Below are 23,983 nucleotides of genomic sequence, written 5' to 3'. Positions count from 1 at the left end.
AGCCAGCAACTTGTGGCGATTTGCAATTCATGGTGTCTCTTCATCGCCACAAGTTGCTGGTCGATTTGTGCATTAATAACCGTGTGTATTGTTCAGACACTGTTATTTTTTTCAGTGAAATCTGGACCATAATGTGCAACATTCACCTGGAAGACCTGAATTGTGCTGATGGTTGCATCTTGTTACAGATTGCACTAAGTTCAACAATAAAGGAGCATTGACATCTGTGTTGGGGATTGTGTGCAGAATCAACATACAGCTAATTTTTAGTGTGTAGGATAGTGGGTGGAAGTATTGGTTGTCTAGTGGTATTAAGAAGATTAATAGTAAGTTTATAAAGTTTCTAGGAGGTCTATTAGAATGCCTGGGCATCTTCAAAATGTTTCTTTCTGGAGTTATACCACCCCTGGTGAAAACTCCAAGCATATGAAACTATCTATTGGAGGTGGTCACAAGTCTCTTGGTTTAGTGTGCTCACAAATGAAAGTGCTGGCCTGAATGAATCCTAAGTTATATTATAATTTTCATCACCACCATGTCAATTCCAAATCACTTCACTTCATGTCAGTGCAAAAGTAATTGCACCTTTTGTCCTGTCAGTTACTTTAGCAGCTTCATCATCATCATCATCATAGGCAGTCCCTTGAAATCGAGGAAAACTTGCTTCCACTCTAAAAGTGGGTTCTCAGGTGACTGTACAGTCCATTCATTGAACTGTGTGTTCTATTGCAAATTCATCGTTATGCACATAATATCAAAACTTCATTTTCTTAATAAACTTGCATTAAATAGAAGCTTTGAAATCTCTGTGGAATGTACATTACAATCTAGTGTCTCCCAGTGACGATGTGTGATTGATATCCAAGGACCCACACTCTGGGGAGCCAATGTTGATCTGGCATGGTGCCCAAGTTAGCAGAGAAAGGTAGTATGTATATGGTATACAATATTTGAATAAGGATCAGAAACTATTGTCGAACTGACCATTAAAGGAAATCAAATTCAGGTAAAAAATCAGCAGTTTTACGGAAGATAAAAAAATAGCAGCTCTTAAAAGATTGTCATTTTTCTTATGACTAGTATAATAGTTTATTTTGACAAAAACTTGTTATGAAAATGCATATTCAAGTAACCAGCCCTAATTATGTGCAGCCCAAAGATTATGGATATGAACATTTTAGCAGCTAGTCAATACTTCTGTGAAGTGCAAAGAAAGTACCACAACAGTCTAATGAAATACTAAACTGCTGAATAATGCTACTGATATTATGTATATGTTCACCATTATTTTTACGGTTACCATTACTGCAATGACCATGTTGCTTCACTAGTTAAGTTACTGTATTCTGTCACAAAATGAATAACATTTACACTGCAATGTACATCCAGCATTAGATAAACAACATGAATATGATTCAAAGATTTATTGATTACATTTTACCAAACACGGTCTGGGATGAGTTACATTAAAAATATGAAGTTCAGTAACATGTACACAATATTAAAGTACTGCTGAGCAGTTTTGCTGGTTGAATCATCCGCTTTGTGCAGTAATTTAAAGAAGTATTGTAACTTATTTTAAATAGCTGATGCAATCACAGTGAAGTTTAAGATTGTGTGTAATATATAGGGCCCAAGTTTCCACATGATTTGCGCCTGATTTTTAGGAGCAACTGGTGGAGAACAGACTATCTTAGAAATCGCAATTCTCCACATTTTTTTTTCTGCAGTTCTAGTCAGGTAGAACAGTTCAAATTTCCACAGTTAAAACGTACTCCAAACTAAAGTAGAATGGAGCAAGTGAAGATTTTTGTAGAACTGAAAAAAACCTGTTCTACACATTAAAAAAATCAGGCGCAGGTTACAAATCAGGCGTCCAGAACAAGATGGGGGGGAGGGGGGGGAAGGGAAGTCATTAAATTCTACAATAAATCCTTATTTATACTTCTACAAATATTATACAAATAAATCCAACCTGAATAAACATTTATAAGCAAAGAAAAGATTAAATAAACCATCTTCCTACCTGTGTGAAAGTGCTTCAGGCACGGAGAATGCTGCAGGCGTTCGTTCCCGCGGGGGGGGGGGGGGAAATTAAACAGCCGTTTCGTTCCCGTGGAGGGGGGGGGGAATTAAACAGCCGCTTCGTTCCCGTGGAGGGGGGGGGGAATTAAACAGCCGTTTCGTTCCCGTGGAGGGGAGGGGGGGAATTAAACAGCCGCTTCGTTCCCGTGGAGGGGAGGGGGGGGGGAATTAAACAGCCGTTTCGTTCCCGTGGGGGAGGGGGAGAAGGAGACAGTGAGAAGGCTGCAAGTGCTAATGTGCTTTTATTAAAAAAATGTTCAAAAATTAAACAGCTACAAAGAACTACAAAAATGGCCGAGTGCCAATGTTTTTTTCACAGAGCATGCACGAACGCTTCAACGTGCACGCGCAGCGTTGCCGGCAGGAAAAAAACTAATTTAAATAGTACCCGCCCCCTCCCACTTACAAAATCGGCGCGAGTGTAGGCTCCGCCCCCCTGGGCGCCGCGCCAGGCAGACAAGGAGCTGCAGAACGCTCCAGAATTGTGAGGTTTTTTTTAGGCGCGGAAAACGGGCGCCCAGCTCGGAGGGGCGCCTGTTTTTTATCGTGTGGAAACTTGGGCCCATAGTCCTTTACAAACTAGCCTCAAAATATTAGAACATTTTTCAAATTACAGTTGGATGCAGTAATGGGAGAATTCTTGTATTGGAGAGATGATTTTCAGTGGGTTGAATGGCCTTCTCTTGTCTTTTATGATTTTATATATAAAACTCTGGGTTCCATTGCACCACTGGAAATATCAAATGAAGCTTGAGCCATACTGATTACACAAATGTATTTGGAGGGTTTGAATTTATAGGCCATGCAAGCTTTTTCTCTCTTGCTTCTCTGTCGAACGTTTCATATATTGTATCTTTGCTAATGGTTTTGGTGGATGCAGGGATCTCTGTGATCCCAACATAGTTCTTTTTTGCCATCCTGGAACTACTCGTGATGGTGTATGCATTGCTACGGTAACATTTCATTGATGACATGCAGAAAGTCTCCTTCATACCACGCCTGAAGTTTGCATTGAAGATTGAATAGAGGCTGGGTTTAGATGCTGAAGAGCTGAAAGACACCAATGCGATGGATAGAAAGAGTGATGAACACTTTGTGTAATCCATTTGATCTGGTTGCCAGATCTGAACTACATAAAAAGGAAACCAAGACAACAAGAACATGCAATTTAACATCAAAAACATCTTGATTGTTTTGACCTTCGTTCTGGGTACAATGTTCATTGTCCTCCTAACAGTCCTGCCATCCGTGCCAATTCTCCAAATGTATTTGATAACTTTTTGGTAAAACAGTATGATGAGGACAGATGGAACCAGAAATCCCACCAAAAGATGAACAGTGCCATAGACAACACCACTCCATGACTGGGGCAGAAACAAATTACAGGTGCCTTCTTCTGTGCCATAGAAAAACAAAGTGGGGGACACAAACGCAGCATCAAAAATCCAGGATGCTGCAATCATCTTTTTGGCCTTCTCCCTGGACACTTTGAAACTCAAAGGATACACGATGGTATAAAATCTGTCCACGCAGATGGAAAGAAGGACATAGATCTGGACTCCAGGGGTGAGATACTGAATGTACCTAACCAATTTGCACATGACATCCCCTAACAACCATCTCCCTGTGGTAAAATGCAGAAGGACAAAGGGAGTGCTGGTCACGCTGATGAGCAGATCTGCACATGCCATGGACACCACAAAGTAATTGGTAGTTGATTGTGTCCTCCTACTCCTGTGGATCACGAGGCAAACCAGTGAGTTCCCAAACAAAGCAACAAGCCAGATCACACCAAAAATTAAGCTGACAGCAACGATTTCCCCTGTCGAGAGTTCCTGATATATGGTAGTATTCATTTCTGTCCCACCCTGTCCATTGAGTCCCAGCTGCCACGGCTACCTACGGATGGTGTGTTTAATATTTCACTGGAATTGGCTGAAGTTGCAGCCGTTGGGGTTGCAATGGAGGGGTGTCATATTTGGAATTTCTTCGGCTAACGCCATATTCAAGTTTTGTACTAAATAACTTCTGGGGATAAAAAATAGAAATTAGGATATTTTTGTTTATAAAGCAATTAAAAAGCTTTATAGTTGATATCAAAATAGCTTTAAGATAATGCTTTTCTAAAAGCAACCGCCAACTGTTTGAATTTAACTTAAGTAGCTATAGCTGTACATTAATAATGACTTTTTCACTATCTTAGTTTTCAGTCATTGAGGTCACAGGAATCTATTGAAACAATAAACGGATTTATTTAGTATTGAACAGAATTTGTAAATGTAAACATAATTACAAAAACTTTAAGTCCATTCCATGCACCAGCATAAACCCATGTTGCACCTAACGTAAACATCAAGTACTCTCAAGCTAATGAAGCTTTCTGTACTCCAGATCAACAATATGATCTGGTTCCAACCAAATAAGGACATATCCACATCCTGCAATAGCAATGTTTGTGGTCTGTTTCAATGGATTAGCACAATAATTAAAACTAATTTAATATTGTTGACTGGTAGACACTAGAAACGTGACTAAGTCATCCTCGACTCCGAGTGGTTGCTTAAGAAGAGAAACGTGACTACTGGTCATTACAGCCATTGTCAAACGATAGTTTTATCCCCTCACTCTTGGCTGTATTGGGAATAATTTCTCAGAAAGACAATGTGCCAACATATTAGGTCAACCAGTCCCTCTCGCTCTAAAGACATTCTGATACGGCAAGTGCCGATCTGTCACCAGTATCTTACACAGGGATGTGGAGCTGGTAGACCTACATTGCATTCCCACCTCCCACATTGCTTCCCTGAGCATAGACAATGCATCTCCATGCATATGTCATTGTCAATTCGCCAGCGTTCAAAGGGAAAGTTACATTTTAAAGTTAAGAAATAAGTCTACCGTGAGCTATCTGCTAATGTCAAAAGTATGGAAAGTGAGATTTGCAGCGTTCTCAGATGGACCTTTGGCCGTAAGATCTGTTCTAAAATGTGGCTTTGCATTAGCTTGTAGTTAAGTTGCCGCAGGTTTAAAACTAATCTATTATATGATTGCTTCTGAGAGAATAGTACAGCACAGAGGCATTCCAAATCCTAACCATTCATTGTGGAAAAATGTTTTCCTCATGTCGCCTCTGCTTCTTTTGACAATCACCTGAAATCTGTGTCCTCTGGTTATCGATCCTTCAGCCATTGGAAACAGTTTCTCTTTATTTACTCTATCTAAACCCTTCATGATTTTGATGGTTTTATACTTCTTGCCTACGTTCACTTAAAGTGACTTTGCACTCGAATTGCATTGCATGGTTTGCATTTATGCCAAACCTAAATTACCGTCTATCAACATAAAAAGTGCAGTGTAACTGATCTATCAGGCATTGTAAGAGGGCAAATATATTCAGGGAACAACAGGGGTGTCAATGCTCATTATATACTCCGGGGTGCAGTTATATTCAGACTGGTGGAAGGAGGCAGGAGTTAAATTACACTCTGACTCACACTCTGCCCATCAGAAAAAACCTCTATCGATGCAGGCTTACATACGTAAGGTTCTTTTTTCCAAGGCATTTTAATTTTTAGAAGAGAGCATTAAAAAGACTCCGTGCTAAATGCATACGTGCCAGGAGGTTCAACAGATAAAATGGTTTCCCATCGGACTGGAGTTGTAACCCACTCAGTGCAAAATCCAAGCAGTCTCCTGGAGCAGAGATTGGGACCTGATCCGAAATCATTTTGTGTCAGTGTAAAAGTGGAGCCTTATTTTGAAGGTCGGCAGATACAAAATGCTTGGCCGCAAAAGTTGTAGTTACATTGCCATTCTTGTGTGACCAACGGATGTTCTGTTTCACACAGTGGAACTGACAACATAACTCCGGAATCTGGACAATAACGTTGGAACTCGCAAGTCTCAAATACTTTTGTATCACTTTTTCCTGTATTGCATTTGTTCTCAAATTCCAACTTTCCCATACTTCTAATTCACTTCTTCATTTTCCGTGTGCAATCCGCTCCATAATCCAAAATTCTGACACTGCAAAATTTGAGATTAAATTTAACTATGTCGTTCTTTACCACCATCCTCACCAATTACACAAATCGGGATTCCAATGGGACATGATTAATCAAATCCTTACTATTAAAAAAGCGTGATAATGCAATTTGTCACTGATAGTCACTGTCTATATGGGTCCAATTTAATGATTAAGCAACTATGTTAACGATGTCTTTAGCACGAGTGATTCGACTGTTGCTCACACAGTGTTTATGCCAGCACTATTTGATATAAATTGATGAATTCAGCCTCACAGAATAATTTGCGTTCATTGGATGGGCAGCAGTGTCCTTAGACTAGTAATTATATGACAGAAAATACTCAGGAAAAATAGCGCAGCAGCAATCCTAGTTAAAGAATCTGGACAATTTAATCTAATTAAGAATCATTATACTTTTAGATGAAACCGCCTAGAATGTTAGATTAGGATTATAAAAGCGTGGGTTATAATTCACTCTTTCCTATAGGGAAAACAGGTGAAGCAATAACCTCTCTGTATGTGTGTGTGTGTCTGTGTTTTTGGGGGCGGGGGGAGATGTAGCTCCTTAAGTAGTTTGGACCTTCCCCGCATGGGGATTGCTTTATACTGTCATTTGTACAGTGCACGCATGTAAATCCTGTGTAAGCATGTGTTTTATACCAAATATGTTCCTGGCGTGGCACACTAGTAATATGTTTCCAAGAATCCAAAGCCTCTATAAATAAAGCATAGTACGTTTCGAAACCAAAATGATGGAATCACATCCTCCTTGTGAAGCAAAATGAAACTCTTTAAAACAGAAAAAGGTTACTAATGTATAAAATAAGACGTTCTTGCTCAAATTACAAATGTACAGGTATGGTGATAATCTGCGCAACAAGGAGAAAGAAGTATGTAACAAAATCTAGAGGTTTTGAACTGTACAGTTAGGGCTCGGTCTTATATGAAATAATGGAATTGATTATGAGGAATAAACTTGAAGATTCTCTGCACACAACACCCTAGTAAACAGCGGTCAATATGGCTTTAGAAGGTATAGATCCTGTATGACTAACCCAATTGGACTGTGGTAAATCCTAGGACATTGTATACTTGGAGTGCCAAAAGGCATTTGATAAAATTCTGCCCCAAAAGCTACTAGTTAAGATCAAAGTTGTGGAGATTTGGGGTAAAAATTTTAGAAATGGATAATAAATTGGTTGACGGGTAAAAACAAGATGTACTGGTCAGAGAAGTCACGGCATATGTGGGGGGGGGGGGGGATTCATAATTAGAACAACTGCTTTTTCTAATTTACAAAAATGACTTGGATTCAGAAACTAAAAGCACTTTTGGTGACATCTTGCAAATGTCACCAAAAGAGACGGGGCAGCAGAATCGGAGGAGGCAATTCAGAAAATACAGAATGGATTAAACAAAATACCTGAGTGGATCCACCAATGGCAGATGAAATTCATCTGGATAAATGTAAAGTACTGTACATAGGAAGGAAAACTGGGCGACACAAGTACTCCATGAATGGTGCTGAAATCGTTAAAGATGAAGTTGAAAGAAACCGAGGAGTCTTAGTAGATTCCAGATTCAACGTGATCAACAAAGCCGAAAGAATTTTGAAGTACATAGTCAAAACAGTAAAATATAAGTCATGATCAACTCGTACTGTGCTTTGGTCAGATCACACCGTGAGAACTGTGTCCGGTTCTGGTTGCCAAGAAACAAGGTGGGTAATAAACCACAGGAGGCGATGCAGAGAAGAGCCTGAAGCTGATCCTTCTGGCTGAGTGTTAGGGGTCCCAGTTATGAGGAAAGATTTGAGAAATTTGAGCTTTTCAGACTGCAAAGACGTCTGAGAAGTGATCTTATAGAAATATAAGTAAATGGGATACTACTTTACATTAAACTGTGGGGTAGGACGAGGGGACAGATATTCAAAATAAATACTTTAGGACTGATATCAGAGTTCTTCACGCAGTCATCAACTTTTGGATTGGACTTCGGGCAGAGTGATGAAAGCAAAAAAGCCTGAAATCATCAGAGGAGGCAGTGGGGGTGGGGGGGTCCTTCGAGAGGGACGAATGAAGACAGGTTTAAAGGTACTGCTACTTACTCATCGTAAGTATTTTGAAATATAGAGGCCTGAGAGAATTTCCCCAATTATTAGATTATATTCAACATAACATTTACAAATGTGGATAATGTCATAAAATATGATTCCGTAAGATTTCCACTTTCCTTAATCTATGCAAACCACAGTGGATTTTTAAAACCGTGAGGGCAGTAGTTATTATGCAGATCAGCACTTATCTTGTAATCAGTCAATGTATATTATAATACTGTTGCAGTTATATTTCATGAAACATCGCATCATTAACACGAATCTGTATCAGGAGAGAACTCTGCCTGTGGCGCCTGGAACAGATTGTTGGCTTGGTGCGGGCGATTAAAGGTCCCATTACATAATTGTTCAGAGTAAAGCATGAGCAAACAGTTTACAATTGTACAGAAAACAATTTGTGTTTGTAAAATTAACTTTAAAAGTCCCGCTATTACCCCCTTTGGAGATGTTAACGGCAACAGTACACTGCTATAGACAGGTAACAATGCAAATTGTATTCCGTTTCATTGCTTTCCCTTACCTGGTAAAATAACAAGCCCGTAGTGTTTCAATTTAATTTGGGATGATTTAAAAATCCTGTAGTTGTTTTAATTTTGGGTACTGTCTTTTGCATCTGATGAAACAGTTTCATTGTGAACCCATCAGGAAAACTCTCTGCTTTTTCTCTGTTAATTCGGCCACTGATGCGTGAAGGCTGGTAAAGGAAATTCGCATCAGTACTGAATATCGCATTTAAAAAAAACCTGGGTTAACATGGTCAGTCTTGCCAATGGGACACCATTCTCAGATCACTTGCATCGCTGAAGTCCCTGTTCTGCAAACAAAGCTGCGAGAGAGCGATACATCAGGATCCAGGACTTGGAAGGGCAAGATTGACATGCAACTGCGGCTTCTGATGCTAGTCGGAATTACAACTCCGAGATCACGTTCTCCTGGTGAGATAGAGCAACACCAATCGATTGAGAAAGTGCGCATAAGAATTAGCAGATCAAAATCGACCGCGGACCCCTGATCCGCACCGACTCTTACCATTCCAGCCAATCGAATGAGGATATTTTAACCTAACCGATTGCCATTTTCCATACATCGCATGGGCAGAAAGACCCTTCCTGTCCAAAGCGTTGTCAAGTACCGATTGTGAATTCTGTGCACGGAGAAGCAATCGCCTCAAGCAGGAATCCATTCTCGTTTCATCTACAGTTTAAAAAGAACTGTAAGCAAATCCATTCAGTAACTTTGTCAATATATTGCAGTGTTAAACTGGCCAAACCCTTGGCTTCGCACAGACTTCTCCTTTAGTAAAATGACCCAAATTATAGAAACATTCCTGGATTCAGCTGTTTGTATCAACCCTTTTCCCTTTCAACCCCAACCCCAGTTAGCTGGCATTACATACCTGTATTGGGCGCTCAACCCCGGTCTGACTCCCCGGAGAGAGCCGAAACATGAGTTACCCTTACCTTGGTGAAGCTGTTCACCCCGGACTGAAACAAGATGTCGGGGTATCCTGATTTTTTTTCTGACATAGAAGTGGTCACGTGGGGGAATTGTCATGTGATCTTCTCCAATATACATTTTAACCATTGTCTACATGTTACAGTAATATGGTCTAGCCATTCAGAAAAAAAACACGACCAGGATTCGTCCCGACCAAAACGTTTCCTTATTCGCATGAAAATATTTCAGTAATACATCGTAATGATACCAGTATTTTTTCCTGATTAAAAAAAATACTAATTAAGATTTTCTTAATTTAGTTGGAATATTCAGAACCACGGAGAGCTCATTCAATTTCAAGCCATCCCTACTCGTTCACTTTTGCTCTTTTAAATGAAATATATGTAAATAATCTTAAGGTCAAAGGGTTACCAACCTGAATCTAGCTGAAAAGGATTCGGTGTTTCTAGCTCTCTGTGCGGCTAAATGTATTCATGCAGCACTGTGGGAAATTACAAAATACAGGATGGGGAAAAGAAATCTGTTCTTCGAGTGTCAGTTGGCTCAGTTCTAGAACACTCACTGGAGAGTTTGTGAGTTCAAGCTCCCACTCCAGTGATTTGAGCACATAATCCAGGCTGACAATCCTGTGCAGTACTGAGGCAGTGCTGCACAATCACAGCTGCATTCTTTTGGGTGAGACTTGAAACCCAGGCCTGTCTGCCTCTCATGTGGATGTAGAATATCCCATGGCACTATTTACAAGAAGAGCAGGGGGATTCTCCCCATGTCCTGGCCAATGTTTATTCCTCAACCAGCATCACTAAAAGAAACAGATATCTGGTCAGGTATTGCTGTTTGTGGGACCTTGCTGTGCATGAATTGGCTCTCGCGTTTCCTACATTACAGCAGTGACTACACTTGAAAAGTACTTCATTGGCTGTAAAGCGCTTTGGAGGTCCTGAAAGACGCCATACAAATGCAAGTCTTTCATTCTAAGTGAGTTTTTGAACTCTAATCTCATTACCAAAACAGCGCTGTCACTCAGACAAATCACTCCAAATAGATAACATTAAATAATTTTGCCGAGTCAAAAATTTATCAGCGAGTTTATATATTTTTATTTGAGCTCTGAGATCTTGTAAATCATCAAATGGGCAATGCACCGGGCCCATTATGCGCAGCTCCGTGAAGGGTTTCCACTAACAGCTAACTGTGAAGTTGACCATTCGCACCGAATCTAATGCGGGAAATCTGAAATATAAACAGAAAATGCTGGAAATACTCAGCAGGTCAGGCAGCTTCTGTGGAGAGAGAAACAGAGTTAACGTTTCAGGTCGATGACCTTTCACCAGAACACTAAATCCGCACTTGCACATATCACATAAAACGATAGCACATTCTACACGCCTTGCATTTTTACTTGCACCATCCGACCGACGATACCAAAGTGCACATTGGATTGCCAGAATACGCCGCTTCCTCAAAGTACATGTATTCGTTTCCCATTTCATTCGTTCTCGCATTTGAAATACGTGTAAAGCTGTGTATGTGTGGTAGTTATAACAGCAATACAAGCCTGCTGCAAATCAAATCGAGCGTTCGTTCCATTTACTGGATGACTCGCTCCCGAGCTGCACTGACGCGTTTGTTGCCATGACTCTATCCGAATGCTGATGGGGACGAGCTTCTTTGCTGATGGTCGCCATGGGACCCTGGTAATGGTTGGGAACAGTAAGAGCAGAGGAGGAGGAGCAGCGACCGCGCACCGCGCCAACTTCATTCAATGTGCTCCTACTAGCAGCACACATATTTCTGCTGCAAATAAATGCGGTGCTGTTTGATTATTATTGTTATTAAAGAGTAAACTCAAACTCAAGTACTTACATACTTACATCAGTGCAAGTTTTGCAACGTTGTGGACATTTATTTTAGTCGCTTCCTAAATTGAATTCTATTTCAGTACCTCTGTTTTTGCATTTGAAATGTAACCCACGGCTCCCGGATTACAGAACATGCAAAACGTTGAGATAAAACAGAACTACTGCCCTTTCTGCTTTGCTTCATCGTCAGTTTTCAAAATTGATCTTGGATCGGTTTTAGCAGATGTATTACAGCAACATGCCATTATTAGTTTTGTGTGAATGTTTCGGGGTAAAAGACCGCTTGGGTGCGAGTTGCTGTTCCTATCTTAAGTTCCTTGGGATGTAGATTTCATGCTCACCACTGAACTGCCAAAGTCGGTGGCAGCCTGCAGACAAGCGCCATCTTTTGGAAACATCGATGCAGATGTGTGCAGATGTCGATGCATGCAGTGGGATTTCGAGTACACACATTGAATTCTGCCCACTCAGCAACTTAATTTTTTATCTGAAAGGTGATGATTTAAGACTAACATTAAGAGATTTGTTTCGGGGAATGTGAACTGCCATTATTATTGCTGCTAACTGAATGACAGGCACAGCATGCAGACCGGAGTAAGACTGGGCACTGCGAACTGCTCTGCACTCAAACCGAGGTCAGCCACAAAACAACTCTGCTCGGGGCTACTTTTTAAGATTAAGAAAGTATAGGTGAGAGCAATTATTCTCTTATAACATTAAACAAGATCCCATCCAAAACATTTTTAAGTATCCAGGTGGTTCAGTAGACCACCTAAGTATTTTTAGAATACGGCTTCACATTATATTGGAGTTATACTACAGCTGGTGCAAACTCGAAGCAACGTGAGATGACGTTCTGGACACGGTCCCATACCAGTTGGCTTTAGTGAGCTAGGGCTGCAGGTGAGACCTGACTCCCAAGTGCCACTAGAACTGCAGCTTTAAACAATTTGATTATTGTACCGCCTGAAATATTTCCTTTCGCAGTATCATGTATTTGGTATTTTCTGTAATTATCATAAAATGAACCATGTAGCACTTTAAAATATTATACTTACCTAATTCTTAGCACCTAGTAAGGTCAGGCATTTTCTTTGAGTTTAGTTCTTTAATTAATGGGCTGTTGTTTTAAATCACAACGTGCGTGACACACCACCAAATTATAAGTTTGGAAAAATCCATTAATAGCCATAGTTGCCGTTGTTTATTTGCATTATCCCATCTTCAAAAAAATGTGCGTTTATTCAACTCTGCGCTGTCTTGGAAGACAAGTTACAAAGGAGAAGACAATGGAACCATTGAGATTTGCCATCGGGGCTTGACGTTTTAATAGGATAATTACTGGGCTGTGCTTCCAACGTTGTGGACCATTCTTCCATGTGGCATTACATCAAAAGCTTTGCTGAAATCCACTGAATTCTCCAGAGTGCCACAGGGTTGCTGTTTCTTCAAAGAACTCCATGAGATTTCTCAAACATTACGTCCTAGAAACATAGAAACATAGAAAATAGGTGCAGGAGCAGGCCATTCAGCCCTTCTAGCCTGCACCGCCATTCAATGAGTTCATGGCTGAACATGAAACTTCAGTACCCCCTTCCTGCTTTCTCGCCATAACCCTTGATCCCCCGAGTAGTAAGGACTTCATCTAACTCCCTTTTGAATATATTTAGTGAATTGGCCTCAACTACTTTCTGTGGTAGAGAATTCCACAGGTTCACCACTCTCTGGGTGAAGAAGTTTCTCCTCATCTCGGTCCTAAATGGCTTACCCCTTATCCTCAGACTGTGACCCCTGGTTCTGGACTTCCCCAACATTGGGAACATTCTTCCTGCATCTAACCTGTCTAAACCCATCAGAATTTTAAACGTTTCTATGAGGTCCCCTCTCATTCTTCTGAACTCCAGTGAATACAAGCCCAGTTGATCCAGTCTTTCTTGATAGGTCAGTCCCGCCATCCCGGGAATCAGTCTGGTGAATCTTCGCTGCACTCCCTCAATAGCAAGAATGTCCTTCCTCAAGTTAGGAGACCAAAACTGTACACAATACTCCAGGTGTGGCCTCACCAAGGCCCTGTACAACTGTAGCAACACCTCCCTGCCCCTGTATTCAAATCCCCTCGCTATGAAGGCCAACATGCCATTTGCTTTCTTAACCGCCTGCTGTACCTGCATGCTAACCTTCAATGACTGATGTACCATGACACCCAGGTCTCGTTGCACCTTCCCTTTTCCTAATCTGTCACCATTCAGATAATAGTCTGTCTCTCTGTTTTTACCACCAAAGTGGATAACCTCACATTTATCCACATTATACTTCATCTGCCATGCATTTGCCCACTCACCTAACCTATCCAAGTCACTCTGCAGCCTCATAGCATCCTCCTCGCAGCTCACACTGCCACCGAACTTAGTGTCATCCGCAAATTTGGAGATACTGCATTTAATCACCTCGTCTAAATCATTAATGTACAGTGTAAACAGCTGGGGCCCCAGCACAGAACCTTGCGGCACCCCACTAATCACTGCCTGCCATTCTGAAAAGTACCCGTTTACTCCTACTCTTTGCTTCCTGTCTGACAACCAGTTCTCAATCCACGTCAGCACACTACCCCCAATCCCATGTGCTTTAACTTTGCACATTAATCTCTTGTGTGGGACCTTGTCGAAAGCCTTCTGAAAGTCCAAATATACCACATCAACTGGTTCTCCTTTGTCCACTTTACTGGAAACATCCTCAAAAAATTCCAGAAGATTTGTCAAGCATGATTTCCTTTTCACAAATCCATGCTGACTTGGACCTATCATGTCACCATTTTCCAGATGCACTGCTATGACATCCTTAATAATTGATTCCATCATTTTACCCACTACTGAGGTCAGGCTGACCGGTCTATAATTCCCTGTTTTCTCTCTCCCTCCTTTTTTAAAAAGTGGGGTTACATTGGCTACCTTCCACTCCATAGGAACTGATCCAGAGTCAATGGAATGTTGGAAAATGACTGTCAATGCATCCGCTATTTCCAAGGCCACCTCCTTAAGTACTCTGGGATGCAGTCCATCAGGCCCTGGGGTTTTATCGGCCTTCAATCCCATCAATTTCCCCAACACAATTTCCTGACTAATAAGATTTCCCTCAGTTCCCCCTCCTTACTAGACCCTCTGACCCCTTTTATATCCGGAAGGTTGTTTGTATCCTCCTTAGTGAATACCGAACCAAAGTACTTGTTCAATTGGTCTGCCATTTCTTTGTTCCCCGTTATGACTTCCCCTGATTCTGACTGCAGGGGACCTACGTTTGTCTTTACTAACCTTTTTCTCTTTACATACCTATAGAAACTTTTGCAATCCACCTTAATGTTCCCTGCAAGCTTCTTCTCGTACTCCATTTTCCCTGCCCTAATCAAACCCTTTGTCCTCCTCTGCTGAGTTCTAAATTTCTCCCAGTCCCCAGGTTCGCTGCTATTTCTGGCCAATTTGTATGCCACTTCCTTGGCTTTAATACTATCTCTGATTTCCCTAGATAGCCACGGTTGAGCCACCTTCCCTTTTTTATTTTTACGCCAGACAGGAATGTACAATTGTTGTAATTCATCCATGCGGTCTCTAAATGTCTGCCATTGCCCATCCACAGTCAACCCCCTAAGTATCATTCGCCAATCTATCCTAGCCAATTCACGCCTCATACCTTCAAAGTTACCCTTCTTTAAGTTCTGGACCATGGTCTCTGAATTTACTGTTTCATTCTCCATCCTAATGCAGAATTCCACCATATTATGGTCACTCTTCCCCAAGGGGCCTCGCACAATGAGATTGCTAATTAATCCTCTCTCATTACACAACACCCAGTCTAAGATGGCCTCCCCCCTAGTTGGTTCCTCAACATATTGGTCTAGAAAACCATCCCTTATGCACTCCAGGAAATCCTCCTCCACCGTATTGCTTCCAGTTTGGCTAGCCCAATCTATGTGCATATTAAAGTCACCCATTATAACTGCTACACCTTTATTGCATGCACCCCTAATTTCCTGTTTGATGCCCTCCCCAACATCCCTATTACTGTTTGGAGGTCTGTACACAACTCCTACTAACGTTTTTTGCCCTTTGGTGTTCTGCAGCTCTACCCATATAGATTCCACATCATCCAAGTTAATGTCTTTCCTAACTATTGCATTAATCTCCTCTTTAACCAACAGTTATGCTGGCTCCCTCTTATAGTTCCATATTTTATCAGGTGGTTCAACATTTATTCCTTCAAGATAGCCTCGAGTATTTCCCTATAATGGATGTCAGGTTGGCCTGCCTGTAGTTCTCTTTGCCCCTTTTTATAAATTGGCATCACATTTCCTTATCCCCAATTCTGAGATACGGTCTCAGTTTCCAAGAATCCCGAAAAATACCCTCTCCCAAGTCCAATTTCATTAGCTATATCCTTAAGTACTCTAAGATGCAATCTGTATTACCCTTTATGCAATCTCTTGGTTTGGTTCAGGTTGGTCTGTTTCGACCGATTTTGATGTGTGAAATACACATATAAATTGGTTCTGACTGGAACTCCCAGTTCAGAGTCATCACCTTCACACAGGACCTGAGACCAAGGAGATAGGAAGAGAGATGCGGCCTGTTAAAAGTCACATAAACTAGGGAGCCTGACCACATCCTATGCAGTACAGGAGGTTCTGGCTGCAGTTACAGTGTGAATATCAGTGGGGGTTATAGGATTATGACATGTTACAGATAGAATAGGGGCAATGGACCCAGTACTATCAGTTACATATAGATTATCAGTGAGTTATTGTATTATTGTTGGTTATGAAGGGAATCTGAGTGTTACCAATTTACTAGTAGTTGTCAGTAGAATTTCAGTGAGTTACTATTAGTTACTGGTGGAATAAAAGTTCCTCCTACCTTTGGTTTCCTCCCTGCAAATCCCCCCCCCATCTTTGGTTCCCCCTCTATGCTGCCCTTGGTTTCCCTTCTTCGTTGGCTCGCAGGTGGACTATTGGTTCTCGGAACTTCTCTCACGACAGTTCTTGGTGCAAATCCATGAGCAAGGATACTCAATTACAGGAGACCCAACCTTTGTAAGGTAAATGCAACAACATTTGCAGACATCACATGATCAGGTGCCATGTGGTCAGATGTCATGTGGTCAGATATCCTGTCGTCAAACCTCCAGGAATACCTTCGACCTGAGTTGGCAGATCTAGGGTGAGAGGACCTGTAAGACGTGTCAGTTGGGAGAAGAAGTGAGAGCTTCTAAAATATGTTAGTGCAGGCAGGGGTTTGGGGAGAGGGAGCGCAGGTGGGGTTAGTGGTGAGGTGAGAGCGCCTGTAAAGTATATCTGTGGATGGAGTGGGGGGGCGAATGGGTTGAGGGCCTTTAAAGTGTGTCGGGGAGGGGTGGGGTGGGGTGGAGTGAAGGCCTGTAAAGTATCAGTAGAGTTGGAGGGTTGGAGGGAGAGAAGCACTTGCAGTAACCACCAGACATAGTAAGTGTGCTAGGCAGTCAGGGCAGGAGTCCCCCCGTGAGTCCATCTCGCTTTCAAACCAATATTCACTTCTGAGCATCGGTAAGGACGATGATGCCTCTGGGGAGTGCAGCCAGAGCCAATTCCAAGGGACCACGGGTGGCTCAGCTGCACAGGGGGTAAGGATGAAGAACAAAAGAGCCCCAGTGATAGGGGATTCTGTAGTTTGGGGAACAGACAGGTGTTTCTGCAGCCGTAGACATGACTCCTGAATAGTTTTGTGCCTCCCTGGTGCCAGGGTCAAGGATGTCACAGAGCGGACGCAGGGCATCCTGGGGGGAGGGGGGGGGGGCGGGGAAGGTAAACAGCTAGAGGTCGTGGTCCATATCTGGACCAATGACATAGGTAAAATAAGGGATGAGGTCCTACAGGAAGAATTAAGGGAGCTAGGAAGAAAATTAAAGGGTAGGACCTCAAAGGTAGTAAACTCCGGGTTACTACCGGTGCCATGTGCTAATGAGTATAAGAATAGAAGGATAGAGAGGATGAACACATGGCTGGAAAGTTGGTGTAGGAGGGAGGGCTTTAAATTCTTGAGGCATTGGGACCGCTTCTGGGGAAGATGGGAGCTGTACAAACCGGACAGGTTGCACCTCAACAGCGCTGGGACCAATATCCTCATGGGGAGTTTTGCTAGTGCTGTTGGGGAGAGTTTAAACTAGCTTGGCAGGGGGATGGGAACCTGAGACCGAATTCAAAAGGGAAGGAAGTAAAGCTGAAATTGGATAGTAAGAATCTAGAATGCAAATCTGTAAGAAAGAGGAAGCATTGTTTAGTATATAGTAAGCAAGGAGGTTTTCCTGTACTGAATGGTATATACTTTAATGCAAGGAGTATAGCGAATAAGGCGGATGAGCTAAGAACACAGGTAGACACTGGGGAGTATGACACTATAGCCATTACAGAAACATGGCTGAAAGAGGGGCAGGTTTGGTCCTGGCTACAGGATTTTAGGCAAGATAGAGAGGGGGGTAAAAAAAGTGGGGGGGGGGGTTGCGGTACAGATTAAAGAAACTATTACAGCGATGAGGAGGGATGATACGTTAGAGGCATCATCAAATGAGGCCATTTGGGTTGAATTGAAAAATAAAAAAGGGGCAATCACACTGCTGGGTGTGTATTATAAACAGTGGGAGGGAGATCGAGGAGCAAATATGTAGGCAAATTGCTGTGAAGTCAAAAAACCATAGGGTAGTAATAGTAGAGGATTTTAACTATCCAAATATTGATTGGGACAAATTTAGTGTGGAGGGTATAGAGGGTGCGGAATTCTTGAAATGCATTCAAGAGAACTTTTTTAGTTAGTATGTAGCAAGCCCAACACGAGAGGGGGCAGTCTTAGATTTAGTTTTGGGGAATGAAGCTGGGCAGGTTGAAGGGGTATTAGTGGGAGAGCACTTCGGTGCCAGTGACCATAATTCAGTCAGATTCAAGTTGGTTATGGATAAGGACAAGAATAGGCCTGGAATAAAAGTTCTGAATTGGGGAAAAGCTAAGGTGGTAAGTTAAGGAGTGATTTGACCATGGTGGACTGGCAACAGCTACTTGTGGGTAAATCAGTGTTGGAACAGTGGGAGGCATTTAAGGAGGAGATCCTGAAGGCTCAGGCCAAACATGTGCCCTTAAAGAAAAAGGTTGGGAAAAATAATTCTAGAGCCCCCTGGATGTCTCGGGACTTACGGGGAGGATTAAGAAAAAAAGGGATGCTTATGTCATATATCACTGGGACGCTTATGTCAATAAATACTACAGAATCTTTAGAGGAACATAGAAAGTTAACAGGCAAAATTAAAAAAGATATTAGGAATGCTAAGAGAGAGCACAAGAAATTCTTGGCCAGTAAAATTAAGAAAAACCCTAAGATGTTCTATAAATATATTAAGAGTAAGAGGGTAACTAAAGAAAGGGTAGGGCCTATTAGAGACCATGAGGGTAATCTTTTTGTGGAGGCAGAAGATGTTGGGAGGGTTCTTAATGAATACTTTGCATCTATTTTCACAAAGGAACGGGGCAATCCAGATACTGCTATTGAGGAGGAGTGTGATATCCTGGATTAAATAAATATAATGAGAGAAGAAGTATTAAGGGATTTAGCAGCTTTGAAAGTAGGTAAGTTCCAACCCGAATGAAATGCATCCCAGGCTGTTGAGTGAAGTAAAAGAGAAAATAGCAGAGGCCTTGACTATCATTTTCCAGTCCTCTTTGGATCTGGGCATGGTGCCAGAGGATTGGAGGACTGCTAATGTAGTACCCTTGTTTAAGAAGGGAGAAAGGGATAGGCCGAATAATTACAGGCCTGTCAGCCTAACCTCAGTGGTGGGAAAATTATTGGAAAAAATCCTGAAAGACAGGATAAATCTGCATTTGGAAAGGCAAGGATTAATTAGGGACAGTCAGCACGGATTTGTTAAGGGAAGATCGTGTCTGACTAACCCAATTGAATTTTTTGAAGAGGTAACCAAGAGGGTCGATGAGGGTAGTGTGTACAATGTAGTATATATGGACTTTAGCAAAGCTTTTGATAAGGTCCCACATGGTAGACTGGTCATGAAGATTAAAGTCCATGGGATACAGGGCAAAGTGTCAAGTTGGATCCAAAATTGGCTTGGAGATAGGAAGCATAGGGTAATGATTGATGGATGATCTTGTGACTGGAAGGATGCTTCCAGTGGTGTTCCGCAGGGCTCAGTACTGGGACCCTTGCTTTTTGTGGTATATATCAACAATTTAGATTTGAATCTAGGGAGTATGATTAAGAAGTTTGCAGATGACACTAAAATTGGCTGTGTGGTTGATAATGAAGAGGAAAGTCATGGGTTGCAGGAGGATATCAATCGACTGGTCAGGTGGACAGAGCAGTGGCAAATGGAATTTAATTCAGAGAAGTGTGAGGTGATGCACTTTGGGAGGGCTAATAAGGAAAGGGTATACACATTAAACGGTCGGCCACTTAATAGTGTAGACGAATAAAGAGACCTTGGAGTGCTTGTCCACAGATCCCTGAAAGTAGCAGGTCAGGTGGATAAGGTGGTTAAGAAGGCATACAGAATGCTTGCCTTTATTGGCCGAGGCACAGAATATAAGAGCAGGGAGGTTATGCTTAAATTGTATAATATGTTGGTTAGGCCACAGCTGGAGTATTGCATGCAGTTCTGGTCGCCGTATTATTGGGAGGATGTGATTGCACTAGAGAGGGTGCAGAGGATATTTACTAGGATGCTGCCTGGAATGGGGAATCATAGATATGAGGACAGATTGGATAGGCTGGGCTTGTTCTCATTGGAACAAAGGAGGTTGAGAGAAGACCTCATTGAGATGTACAAAAAATTGAGGGGCCTGGACACAGTGGATAGTAAGGGTCTATTTCCATTGGAGGCATAGTTTTAAGGTTTAGAGGGGATTCGAGGGGGGGGGGGGGAGCTTCTTTACGCAGCGGGTTGTGGGGATCTGGAACTCGTTGTCTGAAAGAGTGGTGGATGCAGAAACCTTCACCACTTTTAAGAGATGGTTGGATGGGCTCTTAAAGTGCAGTAACCTGTAGGGTTACGGACCCAGAGCTGGTAATTGGGATTAGACTGGATGACCTTTTATTGGACGGAGCAGGCATAATGGTAAGTACTGCAGGGAATAGATTACGGCCAGGGTGATCTCCTGGACCAGTTTCGATCGCCTGGATGGGTCGGAGAGAAATTCTCCCAGATTTTTTCTCCCTAAATTGGCCTGGGTTTTTAATCTGGTTTTTGCCTCTCCCAGGAGATCACATGGCTCCGGTTGGGGTGGAGTGTAGAATCTTTTAGTATAAGGGGTGTCACAGTTGTGGTCAGGTGGACTGGTTGGGCTGGGTGCTCTTTGCCTTTCGGTCATTGTTCATAGGTTTATATGAGCCGTGTGGCTCTTTGTCGGCCGGCGTGGTAACAAAAGGCTGGAATGGCCTCCTTCTGTGCTGTAAATTTCTATGTTTTTATGTTTCTATGACCACTGGCCTGGCTGGAGGATTGGCCTGGCCTGATAATCGGCCGGTGACTGCAAAGTTCTGAGTGCAGTTGGTCCGGGAGATCCAGTGTACAAGGGAAATACACTATGGGTTGGGGGACTTGGTCAATAAAAAGAAAGATTTGCAGTTATATAGCATCTTTCATGACCTCAGGACATCCCAAGCCCTTTACAGCCAATGAAGTACTTTTAAAGTGTAGTCTGTTGTAATGTAGGAAACGCGACAGCCAATTTACACACAGCAAGCGCCCACAAAGAGTCACATGAGCGAGCAGACTTGGTTTTGGTTTAAAGTCCAGAAGATGGCACCACCAAAAGTGCAACCCTCCCTCAGAACTCCACTGTCAGCCTAGATTTTTGTGCTCAAATTTGGAGAGGGACTTGAACCCACAGCCTAAAAGAGGGGTAGGATGATAATGGAGGAATGAGGGTAACAAGGTAATAAGAGGAAAACAGAAGGAATAGGATGTTAACAGGGGATTAGCAAAATTAAGGAAGTAATAGGACAATAGGGGGAATATGGCGATAATGGGGGAACACGACGATAACGGGGGAATATGTTGATATCAGCGAATATGTGGATAATGGGGGAATATAATGATAACGGGAGAATATGAGATCAGCTGTGGAATATGAAGATAACAGGGGAAGCTGATAGTAATGGGGAATATGATGAAAATGGAGGAATATTTTGATAACAAGAGAATATGACGATAATGGAAGGAAAATGAAGATAACGGGCAATATGACGAAACCGGGGAAGATGATCATAATGGGGAATATGTCGATAACGGGGAATATAATAATGGGAGAATATGAGATCAGCTGTGGAATATGAAGATAACGGGGGAATATGTCTATAATAGGGAATATGAAGATAATTTTGAATGTAATGATAACGGGGGAATGTTTCAATAACGTGGGAATATGATGATAACGGGGGGGAAATGAGGATAACAGAGTACAATACGAAAGTGGTGATTATGACGATAATGGGGAATATGATGATAATGAGAGAATATATCAATAATGGAAGAATATGTGGATAATGGGGGAAAATGACCATAATGGGGTAATATGTCGCTAACGAGGGAATATGTCATTACTATCGGGGTCAGTCACACAGTCACTGTGAATGACTGACCCCTCGATAGTGCGGCCCCATCACTGTATGACTGACTGACCCCTCGATAGTGTGGCCCTGTCACTGTGAATGACTGACCCCTCGATAGACGTGGTGGGAAAGCGGGGGTGGGGGGGGGGGGGGGCTACAGTTTGTCTTAGTGTGCCCCTGGTTTGGGATGGAGCAGAATTTGGCAGCCGTTGTGAATCCGCATCCAGTGACTCCCTGCTATATTACGGGGCCCAGGAGAGCCGAGGGCCCAGGGGCAGCATGTACCTGCAATATGTGTGTGCACTAGGTCCATGCAGCAGAGCAGGTATCCAGTCGTCCTGGTTAACCCTTGCCACTGGATAAAGACCTAGCTCTGTCAAGCCCATGTGGTGGCTGGTGTGCAACGGTCACCATACGTTAAAAAAATCCACGCACAGGCATCTTCCACCCCCTCAATTGGAGTTCAGGACTGGAACATCGGGTCCTTCGTTGAAACACCTGTGAACTCACGTGGAAGCAAGTCATCCTCGTTCGAGGGGCCGCCTATGATGTTGGATGTAATTAATGGGGGGAAAATTAGGATAATGGGGTATATGACGATAGCCATGGAATATGCCAATAATGGGGGAATATGACGATAATGAGGAATATATCAATAACGGAATAATATGTGGATAACGAGGAAGATGATGATAATGGGGAAAATGAGGATAATGGGGTATATGACGATATTTGGGGAATATGACAAAAACGGGGTATATAGCGATGACGGGGAATATGGCAATAATGGGGGAATATGATAATGGGCAATATTACGATTACGAGGGTATATGACGATAATGGGGGAATTTGAAGATAACAGGGAGAAAATGTCGATAACGGGGATTATGTGGATAACGGGGAAGTTGACTATAATGGGGAATATGATGAAAATGGGGGAATATGGTGATAACGGGGGAATATGGCAATAAGGGGTAATATGTCGATAGTGGGAAATTTGTCGATAATGGGGGAATGTGGCGCTAATTGTTACTATGACGATAATGGGGGGATATGATGAAAACGAGGGAATATGACCATAATGGGGAATATGACAATCATGAGGAATATGATGATAATGGGGGAATATTCCAATAACAGGGAATATGACGATAACGGGCAATATGACTATAACTTGCATTTATTAGCCCCTTTCATGAACTCAGGATGTCCCAAAGCGCTTTACAGCCAATTAAAAACTTTTGAATTGTAGTCACAGCTGTAATGTAGGTAACGCAACCCCCAATTTGCATATAGCAAGCTCCCACAAAGACCAACATGATAATAACCAAATAATCTGTTTTTAAGTGAGATTATGTTATTGTACATTGTTAGGACAGAGTAGAAGTAGCCGCCTAACTGTGCTAATACTGATGTGGGAGTACTTGATACTGATGCTGGTTGTCCAACAAGAAAATAATTCATTTCACAGCACTGACTCTCTTCATCTTGATGAGTACAAAAAAGTTCAGCATAAAATATGATTTTCGGAATAAAGTTGAAACACTTCACTAATATTGCAACACTAACAGAGGAGATGCTAGATTTACATGCCAATATTGTGGAAGGAATGTGGTTTTGTTTTATAAATATCAGTAGGGAATTCTTCAACTTTAATAGACTTCAGCATTACCATGAAGAATTTAATGTAAACATATTTGTGTATGAACTTTGTTTTTCATACACTCTGGAAGTTGAAATATTTCAATCAGAATTTCAGCAGATGAGTGGCTAATACCAAAATATTTAATTACAAGATACA

General features: G+C 42.1%; 1 protein-coding gene across 1 annotated transcript; it reads right to left on the bottom strand.

Moving 5' to 3' along the window:
- Window positions 1-2,770: 2,770 nt before the first annotated feature.
- LOC139281470 (probable G-protein coupled receptor 19) lies at window positions 2,771-4,088 on the bottom strand. The gene is given in 3 exon segments (XM_070901639.1): window positions 2,771-3,967; window positions 3,970-4,054; window positions 4,056-4,088. Coding segments are annotated over 3 exon segments (1,236 nt in total). The 3' UTR covers window positions 2,771-2,849.
- Between the last annotated feature and the right edge of the window lie 19,895 nt (window positions 4,089-23,983).

Source organism: Pristiophorus japonicus, chromosome 15, assembly GCF_044704955.1.
Source record: "Pristiophorus japonicus isolate sPriJap1 chromosome 15, sPriJap1.hap1, whole genome shotgun sequence".
Lineage (NCBI taxonomy): Eukaryota > Metazoa > Chordata > Chondrichthyes > Pristiophoridae > Pristiophorus > Pristiophorus japonicus.
Note: the sequence above shows the minus strand (reverse complement) of the source record. Positions and strands in the feature narration are given on the sequence as shown.